This window comes from Miniopterus natalensis, chromosome 7 (genome assembly GCF_054644295.1).
Source record: "Miniopterus natalensis isolate mMinNat1 chromosome 7, mMinNat1.hap1, whole genome shotgun sequence".
NCBI lineage: Eukaryota > Metazoa > Chordata > Mammalia > Chiroptera > Miniopteridae > Miniopterus > Miniopterus natalensis.
In genome coordinates this window covers 67402344-67419125 of record NC_142087.1, presented here as the reverse complement: position 1 = coordinate 67419125, position 16782 = coordinate 67402344, and the positions used below count along the sequence as shown (strand labels likewise).

The following is a 16782-nucleotide window of genomic DNA, read 5'->3' as shown; positions in this document are numbered from 1 at the left end:
CAGCTGATATTTTAAAAAACATGAAATGTACTTAATTTTGTTTTGTTTTATGTATATTTTTTATAAAATCATTATCCCTTCATTTTACTGGAGGTGACTGTCTAGGTTAAAGAGCAGTAAGTAGAAATTTAAGAGAATAAAGAACTGATTATAGAGGATTTTAGTTGTACACACATGCATAAATTCTGTATATTCAAAATATTCACTGTAAATAATACTTCCCTTCCCCTCATCCCTTCACATAAAGATGGAACAATATTTTCAGAATGAAAAAGCTGTAGAAACCTAGAAATAAAGGAAACTTTATTTCCAAAACCAAAGCTTCTTTCTTACAAGTGAAAACCCAGTACTAAAAGTTGAAAACCCAGGACTAAGTGCTGTTGCAAGTTTTAAGAAATCATAATAAACTTTGGTTTTTATAGAGAAAAATTTTCTTTTATTGTTCATTTCTAAAGCCTAATGATTTAAATCACTCCATGGTTTTGGGAGACACTGCAATCCTTGTTCAGGTAACGAGCTGTCATTAGTGAGCATCACTGCATGATGATCTTTGCCCTTCTACAAGGGCCTTACATCTGCCACTGTGTTTATAACTGCATGACAGAGTAAAATAAATTTACACCATCACTATGAACTTTATCAAAAAGTCATTTCCAGTATGTAATCAGTATTAGATCACTTGTACTCTCAGAGAATGGTGAGTGCTGTATTATAGGCATATTACTTTTAAGATATGCAAATATTAAAAATGTGCTTATAATTGAGCATGTCAAAGTATTTTACAATGTCTAATGCAGTATCTTAAATTGTACTGAACCTTTCAAATGATTAGCTACCAAAAGACAGCAAAAAATATAGTAATGAAAACTTTGCAACGTAACTAACAATTATAAATAATACCTGAAGAATTTTACCTCTTTATCTGCTCGATCCAAGAGGCTATGTTGTACAGGAGGAATTAAACTTTCAACTGCTTTCCCCACATCACTGCGGAATGAATCACTAGCTGGAAGACAACTGAAAATGAGAAAAATACAATATTCAGTTAAAATATTGACATTAAATATTCTGTCAGGCCATGTGATGAGGCATCTGACATGAACAAAAAATGGATTTATAAATTATAGTTAATTTAGCAATGAATAATGAACATCATTAAAATACCCTATCTCAAAATCCTCCTATTTTTGTACTTAGACGTTAAACTGGAATTACTTGTCTAACTTAAGTTCTGAGTATTTTTAACATGTATTAAGTATTGATACTATACATGTTTTCGTATTTCCCAATTATACCCCAAATTCAGAATCTTGCTTTTGATTAAAGTCCTAACTTATTAGTTATTGAATACCTGGCAGGTAGTTTGTAAATATAACTTTGCCCATTTTCAGTCCAAATGATTACTTTATCTGCCGATACAAAGTCACCTCCAGTCCATGTCTGTCCGTTTTCACTAGGGCCTGAACACAACAGGGAATAGTCTCCCGCATCAAATACCTACAGGAAGGAGAAGAAATTTACAACCTAGTCTGTGTTGTAAACAGTGTGGTAGTAAGAGAGCTGTTGCAGTCAGACCACCTGAGCTGTACTCCAGCAACTCCACCACCTTAGAACCTTCGACAGGTTATTTATCCCCCTATGCCTCAATCGCCTCATCTGCAAAATGGGGAAAGTGAATGAATTCCTGCTGTGTTAGGCAGCCGCTGGGACTGCTGCACTGATCCCCCGACTCCTGGCATTCACACCCTTGTTAACACTCTCCCAAGTGTGTGCTGGATTTTGTGGCTGCTTCTAGACAACTGAACATGGAGAGGTGATGAGATCTCAGTTCCAAGATTAGGCCTGGCCGGGCGTGGCTCTGCGGCTGAGCATCAACCTAGGACCCAGGAGATCAAGGTTTGATTCTGGGTCAGGGCATATGCCTGGGTTGAGGGCTCGATCCCCAGTCAGAGGTGTGCAGGAGACAGCCAATCAATGGCTCTCTCATCATTGATGTTTCTCTCTCTCTCTCCTTTCCCTTCCTCTCTCTGAAATCAATAAAGATTAAAAATAAAGAAAAGATTAGGTGGGTCTTGGCCACACATTCTCTGGGGCACTCACTCTGAGGGAGAGCCCATGTTGTGACTGGTCCTACGGAGAGGCCCGCATGGAGAGGAAGGAATGTCTCCAGGAGGACCTGAGGCCTGCCAACTGTCATGTGAGTAAGCTCTGAAGCAGACCCTCCCGAGGCGAGCTTTATGATGAGACAGCAGTCCCGGCCAACACCTTGATTGCAGCCTGTGAAAACCGTGCGCCAGGTACCCAGCTGAGCTGTGCCCGGATTGCTGACCCACAGGTGGGGTGGTGATGCATGTATCAGATGGGCGATGATAAGTGTCTGTGGTTTAAACTGCTATGTGGGAGTGGGTTTTATTATGCAGGACTAGATAAGCAATACACTGCCCCTCTGAGTTGTAAGGATTAAACGAAATAATACATGGGCAGCTTTGGTACAAGTGGTCAGGGCAGGCTGGCTCTTTTTCTATTATGAAAATATTAAAGTCTGCAATGTGGAAGCAATGTAATCCTTCACCAGCTCTGAAGTGATGAAGGAAGACGTTCCTGACTCCAAGAAGTCAGGACAGAATGGCAACTGGGAATAATAACAACCTGCAAAGATACGTCAACCTGCGGAAAACTCACTACTGCTGATTATGTTACACTGACAAGATAACAACTAAAACAGGAGCAAAAGCAGAAATCAGGTCAACAGAATAATAATCATTAACTGAATCATTCTATAAACAAACAAACAAGATGACTATATATGGCCAATCCCAACACCTCAAAACATGACATCAAAGTCACAGGTGATACCAAATGGTCAAAACACTCTCGCACCAAACTTTTCCTGACATTTATCTTCAGGAGTCTGATAAACCAACACATGGAAGGGTGAAAACGCAGTTTCTTACTTATGTACTGATCTTACCCTCCAATATTTGGAGCACACAACCAAAAGTGACCTCTGTGTGAATGCACAAAAAGAGATGCTCTGGCAATTCTGACAATAAATTGGTTTGGATTCCTCCTCAAATATTGGCTCAGTATCCTGAAAAGAGAAAGATTTTCAAAATTATAGGAATGGCTTGGTTAATTAAAATTATCACACAATGATAAAGAAAACAAAAATGAAATAAAGACTTGATATGGTCATGATTTTAGCCCCTTACATGAGAACCAAGACAGTAAAAAGCAATAAAAGTACATTAAAAAAACACACATCTGGGCATGACACCTTTGCTACAAAGCTACTCAAGATTAAAATAGTGATGAGAATCAGTATCATCACTCTAGCAATAACAGATGATAAAAGTTTTGAGTCAACCCTAATTTCCGTAGCTATATGTGCCTTTAAGTTTTAAAAAACTGATCAATTCCTCCTAGATTCAATGTCTAAAAATTCCCTAGCTCAAGAGATTAGCACCAATATTGTCAAAAAATTGATCCAGCTTTCCTATAAATAGTATCAAGAAATTCAAGCCCAAAGAACAGAGGTAGAGAACCAAAATTGGCTTTGTATACTTTTTTGTGATGATTTGCTTCGTTTTTTTTTCTCTAGGGCAAACTACCTTTTAACTTAAATAGAAGCATTGAGGAAAATTCCACCTTTTCTATATGTTTCTTTACTTCCTAGCCTGTGCAATATGTTTCTCTGTTTCTATCCTTGATACAGCAAATGTCTACCATGAAAAGTGAAAAACTTAACCTACTTACAGAGACAGCATTCTACGGGATCTTCTATACTATGTCAATAAGACTATTAAAAAGATTAGCTTTCCCTTCCTCTTTAAGAAAAGAAGGCACCTATCATTACTAAAATTTAAGACTCCATAAGAAGAGAAATTAATCCAGTCTCACTTGTCTCACCTGCATGCCACTTATTTCCGAGGTAACAATCCACACCTTCAAGATGCCAGTCACTGACAGTGCTACTACTGTGTCCTCTAAGCCAAAAAGGAACAGAAAGCCAAGGTTACAAATACAATACACTGTTTCTAAATAGTAACATGGTTATAACAGTAACATGGAACATGGTTTGCCTTAATTAAATTAAATAACAATATGTTTTACAACTGGCATAAAAACATAATTCTATATTTCATAAAATAACAGAAACCAGATTTTGAAACATAATTGAGATGACCAAAAATTTGGAATTCAAGGGAAAACTGTTTCTAGCCACTTTAAATCATTTTTTTATTTGTAATCAAGTTTTTAATAATTTCAAGTGCTCTTGATCACTATGTGAACAAAGAACTTTTATCTTCAAAATTCATAATTTTAAGTTATTTATCATAGATGAGCAGACTCACTTTATTTCTTCAAGGCACTTGTTTACCCACTTCCCCACCTACCTTGCCTGTCTTCTTGACATTTTATTGCACATTACACCCTCCATAGGTTGTGATCAAGAGAAACACATGACATAAAACCTAAATTCATAAGCTTTGGGTGAGGGAGCAAACATACCAGGAACTTCCATTAAATTTAACTGTGCACAATCCCCTTCCTTTTCCTTATTTTCACATAAAATGGAAACACATCCTATGCCTCTTAAGCAAGTGACAAAACCAGGCCCAAGAAATACACAGGTGAAACTATGGTTCCTCCCACCAGTTCTACAGGGGTTCAGCTATTTGCCCTTCCCTGCAGAAAATCACCGCCACCCTCTAATACTTTAAATCTTAATCCAATCAGAGATTCCTTTATGAAGGTAGAGACAGGCCATAAATAATTAGTTATTTCTTAAATAGAAGAATATAACCAAATATGTTAATACATGATACATGACAGAGCTCTACAGTGAATTAACCAGTAAGTCATAGTGCTGAGGGCCTAAAAGGCACCACACACTGACCTTGTGTTCGGTGGGATCGAATGATGCTCATGGAGCTAATCCAGTCTGGAGATATCTTTGATACTAAGGAGTATAACACCTCAAGGCTGGTGGCATCCACAACAAGGATTTCGGGATAATGGCCATGGCATAAAAGCCTTCCTTCTCTCTGATTTCCAACAGAGAACTGATAGAACTACAAGGAAAAAGATTTTAAATGTTCTCCTTTACTTAAGACACTTGATTCAATGCATTCATCAAGCTTAGCACGAGGCTCAATTTCTTCAATAATACTTGCAGACATGTAACATATGGCCTACGTTACATATCTATGTGTACACATACACACATGTTACCTGAGTATTTCAAATACTTGACAAACGCCCTTTTCCTAATCCTACCCCCCTAAACTACCTTGGAGAATTCATGATAATAATTCGTTTTTATCTTCCTGCAGCATCCAAAACAGGACTGCTGAGTGAAGCAATAAAACACCAGAATAAAATCAGCTTTGGGAACCAAAGCAAGGGGGAAGCTCAAGGTTGGTCACAAAAATAACATGAATTTTAGATGAATGGGAATAGGTGAGTATAGGATTATAATCACTAGTTATGATCAAATAAAATTTAGAAGTTAAGATGTTGCTCTTCAAACATATTACAATCCGAAGTAAGTTCTTATTAATCTAAGTGTTATTTCAGGCTAGAGTGTGAGACAACTTGTTAAACATTCTCATGGTACACATTTACAGTTTGTGGACGAAAAACAGAAGAAAAATCAATACAATCACAAGCTACATGTTACTCATGCCAAGAATATGTCTAAAGGGTCAGATCAGTTCCCATGCACCACAGGGTGGAGGAAGAACAGCTCTCAGAACAAGACCAATGACTTATCAAGGACCCATCTTCCCTTAGCCTCATGAAATAGAACTCTCTTACTAGACTGATTCCACTACAGGCTTTTTAGAAGGTAAAGACGTCTAATATCCAGATGACCACTTCCCAAGGAGTGGACCTTCTATGAATCATATGAGGGCGATCTAGCCACAGCACAAAGGGCAATGCTGTAACCACTCCACAACGGGGGCACTACTAAAAAACCCGGGTCAATCTGCTCCCACACCCATGAGCCCTGTTCTCAGAGCTCAACATTGAATGTGCAGAAATACAATCTTTCCTCAAATATGGAGTACCCTGCATAAGAAGGACTGCAACTGCTTAAACATAAACATTGATCAGACCATGGAGCACATTCAGCAAGTGCAAGGCAGCACCACAGAAACTTTAAGAAAGATTGATTCAAAAAACAACACATAGGAGGCCCCAGGGACTGCCGGGCACTCCCATATAATAGTGTGACCATAGGTAACCTTGACCCTTATAAGGGAAGGATGTGTCAAGGAGCAAAGGACAGGTGCAGAGGAACAAACTGTCACTGATCACCCAGCACCAGCCAGGGAAGCCATGTGCCGGACAGTACCTGGAGAAGAGCTCTCTCCCGAGGGCAAGGTAATTCATCAGACCTGCCTGCCTAAGTGCCTCTCACCTTGGGCTTTAAAGCTATACTCCCAAACAATCTTTTGAACACTAATTTGGCTTCTTAAGACACTTTGATACTGGCAAAGAAAGTGTCCTGAATGGAGAAACAAGTTTTCCAAATATTAAAAAGGGATGCGCCCGGCCAGGCATGGCTCAGCGGTTGAGCATCAACCTAGGATTCAGGCGATCAAGGTTCAATTCTCAGTCAGGGCACATGCCCGGGCTGTGGGCTCGATCCCCAGTCTGGGGCGGTGCAGGTGGCGGTGGATCAATGACTCTCTCATCATTGATGTTTCTATTTCTCTCTCCCTCTCTCTTCCTCTCTCTGAAATCAATAAAGACATCTTTTTTTTTTTTTTTAAAAAGGGATGTCCTTATTTGTTATGTGGTAAGTTTAATAAGCTGGCATTTCTTTGTGATTTCTAAGTGCCAGTGTCACCAAGGTTTACCATTTCTACATGTATAAAAAAACAACACTTGCTTCTAGACCTGAGAGGGTAAAGAACACACAGGAAACAACTGTCAAACACTAGTGAACCCACCAAAAAGCATCTTCCACTTAGAGGCAGCTGCCAATTTAAATGCAGAAGGCTTAATACAGGATCTGATAAATAGTAGGCACTGAAAAAATGTTGAATAAATGAAGAAGATAATTTTTCCTCAAATATAAACCAAAAGTTTTTAAATCATAAAATTATGTGACAGTCAAAACACTTATATCCAATGAGCTCAAGACATTTATATATAATTTTTCAATTAATCTATAAAGTCAATGACCCTACATCATTTTATTACCCCATTTCTCTCTGTAAACCTGATGGTTCTTCATATGACAAAAAAATAAATAATTTATGCCCTTTAAATAAAAAGCATACACCCAACAGCACTGAAAAAGAAATTTTCAAAGGCTTTTGGCAGGCCAAGAATTCATCATAAAAGACTTTTACCACGCTAATTACCACCCCCCAAACATTTTCCATTGTTTTTCTAATTTGTGTTGGCACAAAAGGCTTTTTCCTGCAACAAATTATTGTATTTGTGATTTGTTTTTGTTTTTGTTATTTTAAGGGAGGCAGTGTGATGTAATGGAAAGAACAAAGTCCCTAAAGTCAGATAAACTTGATTTGGGATCTTGGAACCAGGAATGACTCATGTGAGCCAGGGACAAGTCATTTAATCAGTCTGGGTCTCAGTTTCCTTACGTGTAAAATTATACACTCCTGTTTAATTCATAAGGATGTGGGAAGGACTAAACAGAATGACATACAAGAAATGCTCATACAGTATTTGCTCAATAAATGTGAGTTTTCTTCTTCCCTCCCCTTCCCCACTGAGAACATAAATCATATTTTCTACATAGTTGTAATTTTCCCAACACTCAACCCAGCAAATGATAAGTAAACAGAAGCATAAAGAACCTGACAATTATGAAAGAGCAAAAAGAATACTAGGAATGTAAGTTGGAAAGTATAAATTCCCATGTAAATTCTTGTGTAAACCAAGCATATGAAATGGTCATTTCTTCTACAGAGCTGGAAAGTCAAAAAGTATACTAAGGACCAACTACACAAATAATAAAGAGGATATGATCTGTACAGTGGGTCGGAGCGTGTCAGTCATCAATGACACTCTAAAGGCTTCTGCAAGAAGGAATTCCCTTACGGAGGATCGAGAGGACTCGCCCAGCTAGCTCACTTGGGACCCAGGACAATCAGACGGCAGAGCGGCAGTGCCCTAGGCTTACGTCACGTATTTCCCCATTAGTCTCCTCTGCTTGTTCTCTCCCCCGCCAGACCATCATATAAGGAACACTTTCACTACTCCAATTCCAGTCCTCTTTTCACCTCCACCCAGCTTTCATATAAAAAGATAGGTCAATGCTTAAAAAATATTTGTAATTGTATGCCTATAGTAATTGTGCTGACTTAGGCAGTTACAGAAAGAGATACTCACCTGTATGCCAGTATGTGTGCAGGCTAATTTTGTAAATTCAATACATCTGCCATCACTCACATCCCAGAGACACATCTCTCTATAAAACAAAATAACAGTTAACTTTAAATCAGATTTTTAAAAGCACTGTTCAACCTTGTCGCAGTGGTTTAAAAGTAATCTTCCCTTAAAACTGATATATTTCAGAAAAAGTAGTGTATAATAATTAGTGCTATTCATCAAAAATTCTAGTCCTCCCACTCACCACCCCAACCTCCTTTCCAACCTGCCCACCCCTGCCCTGGTGCACATTCTCTCTGGGCACATGGTGGGATCACACTTCCCGGCTCCCTTTCGGTGGGTGAAGTTCTGTGAGTAGTTCTGGCCAGAACCGATGCAAGGCCCTCCAGAGCTCTCTTTCTCCTCTGCCTTCGTTCCAGACACTGGCTGCTTCAGACAGTGGCTACTCCCTCAACCTCAACCTCAGAGATAGGATAATAACAAAGCAGAGCAGAGCCCCAAATGACAAAAACAAGAAATGATCTTTTAATTTATATCACTGAGATGGTTATCAACATAGCTAGAAAATTTAGCATTGCAGAAAAACAAATAAAAATTAAAGTTAAAGGAATTCCAAACCTTTTTCAAGTGAAATATAACATCCCAGTTTTGATTCTGTATTTATTGCAAAAGCTTTATTGAATGCATACAAACAAAACAGCTTATGTGTCAAAACAAAGACACAACATTCAAAATCAGAAATGTCAATGATGTGTCCTTTAAAGAAATAAACTTAATTCTTTAATAGAAAAGAACATTAATAAAATGCAGTTATCCAGATATTATTGGGGTTTTCTTTGAAATGCCCTTTCCTATATTTCACATGGTATGAAACAATTTTTCAAAAAAAGCTCCATCTATTTAGACTGTGTATTCTAATGTGAGTTCTTTAATTGACTAAAAGGTACTATATTTTTACCTGATGCTGACTCTTCTTTTTCCAAACAGTTACACAAGGTTCTTTTCAAATTCATAAAATTATGAGGAGGGTGGAGGAGACAACTTCTTAAATAATTCTCTTCAATAACATATTGTGTAAATATACAATTTCCTAAGCACCAAAAAAGTTTTGAAACTTCCGTACACTCTGGACCCTACAACTACTGTCCAATGAACTGTTTCTCCAAAAGCAAGTTATATCCTGAGACTCAGGAATATACGTGGTTACACTAGCGTGTTAACATACATCAATATAACTGTATGAACTTTTCCATGGCTTCACCTACCAAATTCACACTAGCCTAGCATCCACCAGGTTTTTTAAAACTCTCAGAGTTGTCCGCCAACTCAATGACAATGCCATGGGGACTAATGCCCGGCTTTAACTTTTATGGTACTCTGAGTTTCTCAAAAGCAAGGTAAAGACATAAAAATAAATTATAATAAAACTATTATAAAAATCATTACTAAAGATAAAATGCACATTTTTAAAACCACATATTCAAATATCTTTAAATTTAGACAACTGAAGCATTTATTAAAATACTACAAACGAAAAACCCTTCCCTCCTTACTGATACACTGGCACCATTTGTAATAAGGACTCCTGAGGGACAAGGCGATGAGGAAATGCTTACCCACTTTCAGACGCACTCACAATGTACTGTTTGTCACTAGAAGCACACGCTCTAGACAGACAGGTGATTGATGCTGTATGGCCAAACAGCAGTGCTCGAGGATTAACCTAGAAATACGCAAACATGGTGTCACATTTTTAAAAATGAATCCTTTTTTTTAGGAGTCCTGTTAAATATTTATATAAATATAAAGATGTAGATTTGAGAAGACTTGCTCAGAATACCAAAAACTAAGAATAATAAAACAGTGACTCCCACCTATTTCATGCTCCCAATCACCCTACCAAGTAGTTCTGCAGATGAAATTGGAGCACCGAGAGGTGACAATACTTGCCCTGTATCATTCTGAGGGTGATGGAGCCAGGGTTCAAGCCAGGGCAGCTGGTCTTAAACACTAAGCTAGGGTATACTGAGAAATCAGGCTAAGAATGTGAATTAGCATATAAAATAATTTAACTTCCCTTGCTTTTTAAATAACAGCCCCACTGATCTAAAAGCACAGTTCAGAGTATCCTCCTTTACTAAGATCATCGCTCTAGGTACTCACTCAACTACTGCTTCTGCCATTTCTCCAACATTTTATTGCCACTGGGTTAGGCCAGGGTGCCCTTTTCACAGGTAAATGGGGACCAAGATATGGATGGCAAAAGTTTTAGCTACAGTTTTGAATTCTTTCCTAGCAAAAGAGAAGATACCATGACCTCTACAGAAGGCATTCTGTGCCTTCCCGCTGAACGCTGCATTTCTTCTTACTGGTCCTTAATAGCAGTTGCTAGAAAGTATAACACTTAAGAAGACCCTCCATATATATCAAAAGACAATAACGAAGCCACCTTTTACTTAACCTTCTTTTCCTCCCTGGGTAAACAGTCCACTTCCTTCAATGTCTGTCAAGAGATATACTTCTCTCCTAGCTGCCTCCTTCAACTTCTCACGTGCCCCTCAGTCACTTTTATCCCTCTTACTTGAACTTAAATAAATACAACATTCTAGTGAAATCCGTGCAGTAAGAGGATTGTCTCTAAGAGCTCACAAGTTAAATCTTAACTGCTTATAATCATTTCAGTAAAATGTGGTGTGATTTTTTTTTCTCATCACTGCATTGCCGATTCATATTAAGTCTGCTATCAGTCCTCATTTCTAGTTACTTTGCAACCTCCTAACCTAGCTAGTCTTTACATGTTATCCAAGTGTGGGGGTCATTTTTCCAGTTCTAGCAATTTCACACCTAGGTATATACTTAAGAGCAATGAAAACGTGTCCACACAAAGACTCATACACAAAAGTTCGCAGCAGCATTATTCAGTACGGCCAAAGTGAAAACAACCCAAATGCCTATCAACTGATAAAAAGACAAATAAAATGGAGCATACCCATACAATGGAATATATTTGGCAATTAACAGAAATGAGGTATTGTTACATGCTACAACATGGATAAACCTCGAAAATATTATGCTAAGTGAAAAAAAAACAGTCACACAAAAAAACTCACATATTACATAATTCCATTTTTATGAAATGCCCAGAATAGGCAAACCTATAAAAATAAAAAGTAGAGCCCGGCCAGCATGGCTCAGTGGTTGAGGGCTGACCCATGAACCAGGAGATCAGAGTTCAATTCCCAATCAGGGCACACGCCTGGGTGGGGGGCTCGATCCCCACTAGGGGTTGTGCAGGAGGCAGCTGATAAATGACTCTCTCATCATCAATGTTTCTGTCTCTCTATCCCTCTCCCTTCCTCTCTCTGAAATCAATAAAAACATATTTAAAAGAAAAAGATAAAAAAATAGATTAGTTGTTGCCTAGGGTGGAATGAATTATTGAAAATGACAGCTAAAGAGTACAGGGTTTGTTTTTGAGGTAATGAAATGTTCTAAAAATGACTGTCATAATGGTTCTACAACTTTTTAAACATATTAAAAATCATCAAATTGTACACTGTAAATGAGTAAATTGTATGGTATGCAAATCTTATCTCAGTAAGACTGTTATCAAAAAAAAAGAAAAATTTACTTAAAAAGTCAACTTTCTTGCCACTATATTCCAGGCCAGCTATCACCCCATTTTCTATGGTCCCCTTTACAGAAAAATTTCTGGGGAGAGTTGTCAGAAAAGGGAGGCTAAAAATATGAAAAAAGAGAAAAGTAGAATAAACCCTGCGGTATGATACTGGAATTGGAGGTTATCAAGTGAACTCTGTGTGTGTGTGTGTATGTCCCCAACTCCTATTTTCCTAGTCTGTCCACTAAGAGGTCTTAGGAGCAGAGCACATTGTGCACTCATATCCAGAGCAGTAGAGAATGGCAATAAATACACAATGATTTTCAAAGTATATACAACAAAATGTACACTTTAATTGTTTTTTAATCTTTTTGGAAGCCTCCTTCAAAATGGGTAAAAGTTTTGTGAAAAATTATACATGTAATATATTATGCCACTTAGGATAGATATTATTTGAAAAGAGCCAAAAGCCAGCAGACGCCAACTCTGATGAATAATGTAAACAATCCGCATAATACCAACTTTAGTCAAGATGTATTTCGCAGAAAATATATGATGAGGCCAAGTGTTATTCTAGATCTGTGTTGTTCTCAAGTAAGTAGTTTCTTATATTTAAAAAGCACAATAGGGCCCGGCCAGGCGTGGCCCAGTGGTTGAGCACTGACCTGTGATTTAGGGGATGGCTGTTCGATTCCCAGTCAGGGCACATGCCCGGGTTTCGGGTTCTGGGCTCAATCCCCAGTCAGGGGCGTGCAGGAGGCAGCTGATCAATGACTCTCTCATAGTTGATGTTTCTGTCTCTCTCTCTCCCACTCCCTCCTGTCTCCGAAATCAATAAAGATACATTTTTTTTTAAAAAAAGGCACAATAGGCATTTCACATACTCACTTCCAATTCTTTTGAAAGATCCCAGAGACATATCTGCCCGTCATGGCACCCGGTTACGACTGTGGCCCCGTCATCTGTTAAAAGTACCGCAGAGATGCAATGTGTCGGTGCTTTGCGACCCCAAAGGATGATGGGTAGAACAAGGCTGTTTCCTGCCATTGTGTTTTCAGACCTGGAAATGGTAACAGAATAATGACGAACATTACAATATTTCCTTCTAAAACATTACAGCCTGTCCGGGCGTGGCTCAGGGGTTGAGCATCGGCCTAGGATCCAGGCGATCAGGGTTCGATTCCCGGTCAGGGCACATGCCCGGGTTGTGGGCAAGGCAGCCGATCAATGACTCTCTCATCATTGATGTTTCACCTCTCTCTCTCCCTCTCCTTCCTCTCTCTGAAATCAATAAAGATATATTTTTTAAAAAACAAAAAACACATTATACATTTTTATTATTGAGGCCAACTTGAACTTCCTAAGCCTAAAAATTTTTCTAAGCATATATAATAATAGATGCATATACAAAAATATATAAAATCTAATTTTTGTATATATAAAACCTAATTTAAACCTCAATTAATCCTCACAACAAATCATGCAGTAACCACTACTGTCACTCCTCTTGCACAAGTAAAGACAGTGAGTCATAAAGAGTCACAGAGAGAAAGTAAAGTAATGGAAGTCAGATCAGAACCTAGGCAGATGATCTTGCAGACCACATTCTTACTCTGGTATGCTGCCAACCATAAGTGAGGTCTCCGAATCTTTTTAAGTCTCTGAGCCAGTATTAAACATCAATGCCAAAGAAAAACCCAGTGTTCTTTCACAGTTCTAAAGATTAAAAAGAGTATGTTCAGTGAGAAACTCATTCAAACTCCTTGCTGCATAATAAAAATTTAGTTCTAGTAAAAAGTTTTAAATTTGAGATGAATAACTAACCAGTATAGACTGGAGTACTCCTCTCATAGGAAAGCACAAATATAAGAAATTATTCCTTCATGTGACAAAACTGAGATCTAGTTGGTGAAACAACTAGATTTAAGTGTTATTAACTGTGTGGTTAAAGACCTAAACACTAGTTCAGCGTAGTTAGAAAGAAATGAAGACTGGAACCATCAAAGAGACCTCCACAGAAAAAAGAAGGCTGCCAGGTCTCATGAGACACTATGGGGTCACCTAGAGGCCTGAGGTCAATCAAAAGAAATGTCACTCTAGCAATTTCTTTCTGCCTAAGATTTTTAAGTGACAACAAAAATATGTGTATGTGTATAACTACAGACTCTTTAGAACGCTGAGACTGTTCCTAAGAAATTTTCAGTAATACTCAAAGGAACTGCTACCTTCTATTAAAGAAACTAACTTGATAGCCATGCTCTTAATGCTAGTCCTTTTCGCAAAAGTCTCTTCTTTAGACTACTACCTACACTCCTTATACGAAAACTAAAATCTTTTTTAAAAAAGAATAATCACTAGTAAATTAGGCCAGTAAAAAATTATGATTGACGTTGGAATGTTTTCTAAAAACAATCTATATCACATCTTTTATTTTTTGTTAGAATACATGGCTTTCATCAGTATTTTCCCCCCAAACTTCTTCTTTTTGCTATAAGTATAACGTATGCATTTAAAGAAAAAAAATTTGCCTAGCCTGCGTGGCTCAGTGGTTGCGTGTTGACCTATGAAGCAGGAGGTCAAGGTTCCATTACCGCGGATTGCAGGCTCCGTCCCCAGTAGGGCGCATGAAAGAGGCAGCTGATCAATGACTCCCTCATCACTGATGTTTCTATATCTCTCTCCCTCTCTCTGAAATCAATTTATAAAAAAGATACTTAAAGAAAAAAACCCCAAGTTTATTTTCTATTAACAGAACCCTGTATGTACCATGTTCACCGTTTCATAAACTACCATGACACTCACCATTATTCCCATATCCCTATTTGATACCAGAAAATGAAACAAAGCACTGAACTAATTTTAATAAACTTGGTACAGCATGTTCCTGGCTGAATAACACATCTAACAATGATTTTCTCAAAGTGAGAATCTGGAAGGAGTTCATTTTTCCATGGTGACAACACTCAGTTTTAAACTACAGCACCCAAAGAAGATTTCTCTCAATTAAATAAGCTCACAGCATGGAGCACAGTACAGTGAGATCTGGAAAGAACACAATTCCTCTAGCTATTTGAGGACTCATATTCAGTGCATACTGTCTGGCTTAAAGAGAGTGCAAATATGCAGATCCAGGACTGAGGCATGTGTGTGCTACAGAGAGTTGTGCCGGCTCTGATGCAACAGGCAAGGGCATTCTGGCATTCAAGTGACAAGGCAACTCAAGAAACCCTGGGAGAAGAGTGTATTGCACAGTCCTTAAAACAAGTGAAAATGCCCATCCATTACATGGTAAAGGTATGGCTTATGTCACTAGGAAACACATCAATCTCTAACTCAGCTTCTCCAGAGGCTAAATTAATTACAAGGGTTTAGGAAAAAACAAATCCCTACATCCTCACAAAAAATCAAGAACTGACAGTCAACCAGAATCTCAGAGTTCTCACTAAAGGCAATTAAGGATCTTCATAAGGGACTGGATTAGTTCCTAAAGCTGCTGTGACCACAAACTGAGTGGCTTAAACACACAATTTATTGTCTCACAGTTCTTGAGGCTAGAATGGAAAGATCTGTTCCAGGCCTCTCGCCTTGACCTGCAGAAGGCCACCCGCATGCTCACCTGGTGTTCTCCCTGTGTGCATGTCTGTCTCCAAATTCCCAGTTTTTTTTATAAGGACATCAATTATATTGGATTAGGAGCCAACTGATGACCTCATTTTAACTTGATTATAAAAACCTACACAAGGTTGCATTCTGAGGTACTGGAGGTTAGGACTTCAACATATGGATTTTAGGGGAAAACAATTCAACAGGAATACATCCTTTTAAAAGAACATAACCTAAAATTACTTAATTATCTAAAAAGCAATTCCTCTTAGGAAGTAATGATAAAGAACGTCACTATACCTTCTAGGGGATCATAGTTAACTCTTATCTGAGGATTAAGGTAAGAAGTTCTGCCCAACCAAGGCAAGGAGTTACCACTTTATGTTGTGTGTGTGTGGAGAAGGGGAAGGGGACCAGAATGCAAATTTCACTGCTGTATTTCCAAAGAAATTAGACTGTAAAGACTAACCTGTCCTGACCCCAAGATACATATATATATCCTGTCAAAGGTGCTTAAATAATGCACAATGCTATTTCCTGTCTGGTATACTCTACAAAAGCTCTACAAAGAAAGTGTCTGTTAGGTGAGACATTTAAAAGATAACCCTAAAGGACACCTGAAATGAAGCTGCAGCGGGAATCACAATCAGTAGCTGATGTGGATATGTCTTACCGCTTGGGATTAGGGTCATTCCAGTGAAATACAGAAGAAACAGAAACAACTTCTAAATAAATGATAATCCATCAAAAGGGCTTGGTGAGCAACTGGAGGACGTTTTGAAAGACACAAGAGAATAAGGCATCAGCTCTTGGCTAGAGAAGGGGAGCAGAGAGTCTCATTTACAGGACTCACATGGAGAAGCGCATTTGTGCTCCTAGGCCTCAGAATACACTTGATATTAAAACCTCCTAGATAACAGGGTATTAAATCAGAGTTGGGGGCAGACTGTAGGGAGGCGGGTTTTGGGGAACGTTCAAAACTTGAGGGCAGAGAAAACTGCTGAGGACATTTGGGCACTGGCTCTGCCACCTCTCCCCGGACACAGATGCATCCTTGCTAAGATGCTGCATTAGTTCAAAATATAAGAGAACTCAGCCTTCATAAAGTCTCCTCTAACTCTAGCTACACTTTTTGTTAACGGGGAAAATAAACTTCCCACTTGCTTCAGGCCATGGTTTTTGAGTTT

At 38.4% G+C, this 16782-nt stretch overlaps 1 protein-coding gene across 1 annotated transcript in view; it reads right to left on the bottom strand.

Moving 5' to 3' along the window:
- The window catches only part of WDR7 (WD repeat domain 7), a 273398-nt gene that overhangs the window by 243317 nt on the left and 13299 nt on the right, over positions 1-16782 (bottom strand). Inside the window, exons 2-9 of the mRNA XM_016223510.2 lie at positions 12881-13052; positions 9990-10096; positions 8374-8452; positions 4901-5075; positions 3910-3986; positions 2972-3091; positions 1352-1497; positions 915-1017 (exon numbers count right to left, since the gene is read on the bottom strand). Of these exons, the coding sequence (XP_016078996.1) occupies positions 915-1017; positions 1352-1497; positions 2972-3091; positions 3910-3986; positions 4901-5075; positions 8374-8452; positions 9990-10096; positions 12881-13039 (966 nt within the window). The 5' untranslated portion in view covers positions 13040-13052. The remainder of the gene's footprint in view (positions 1-914; positions 1018-1351; positions 1498-2971; positions 3092-3909; positions 3987-4900; positions 5076-8373; positions 8453-9989; positions 10097-12880; positions 13053-16782) is intronic.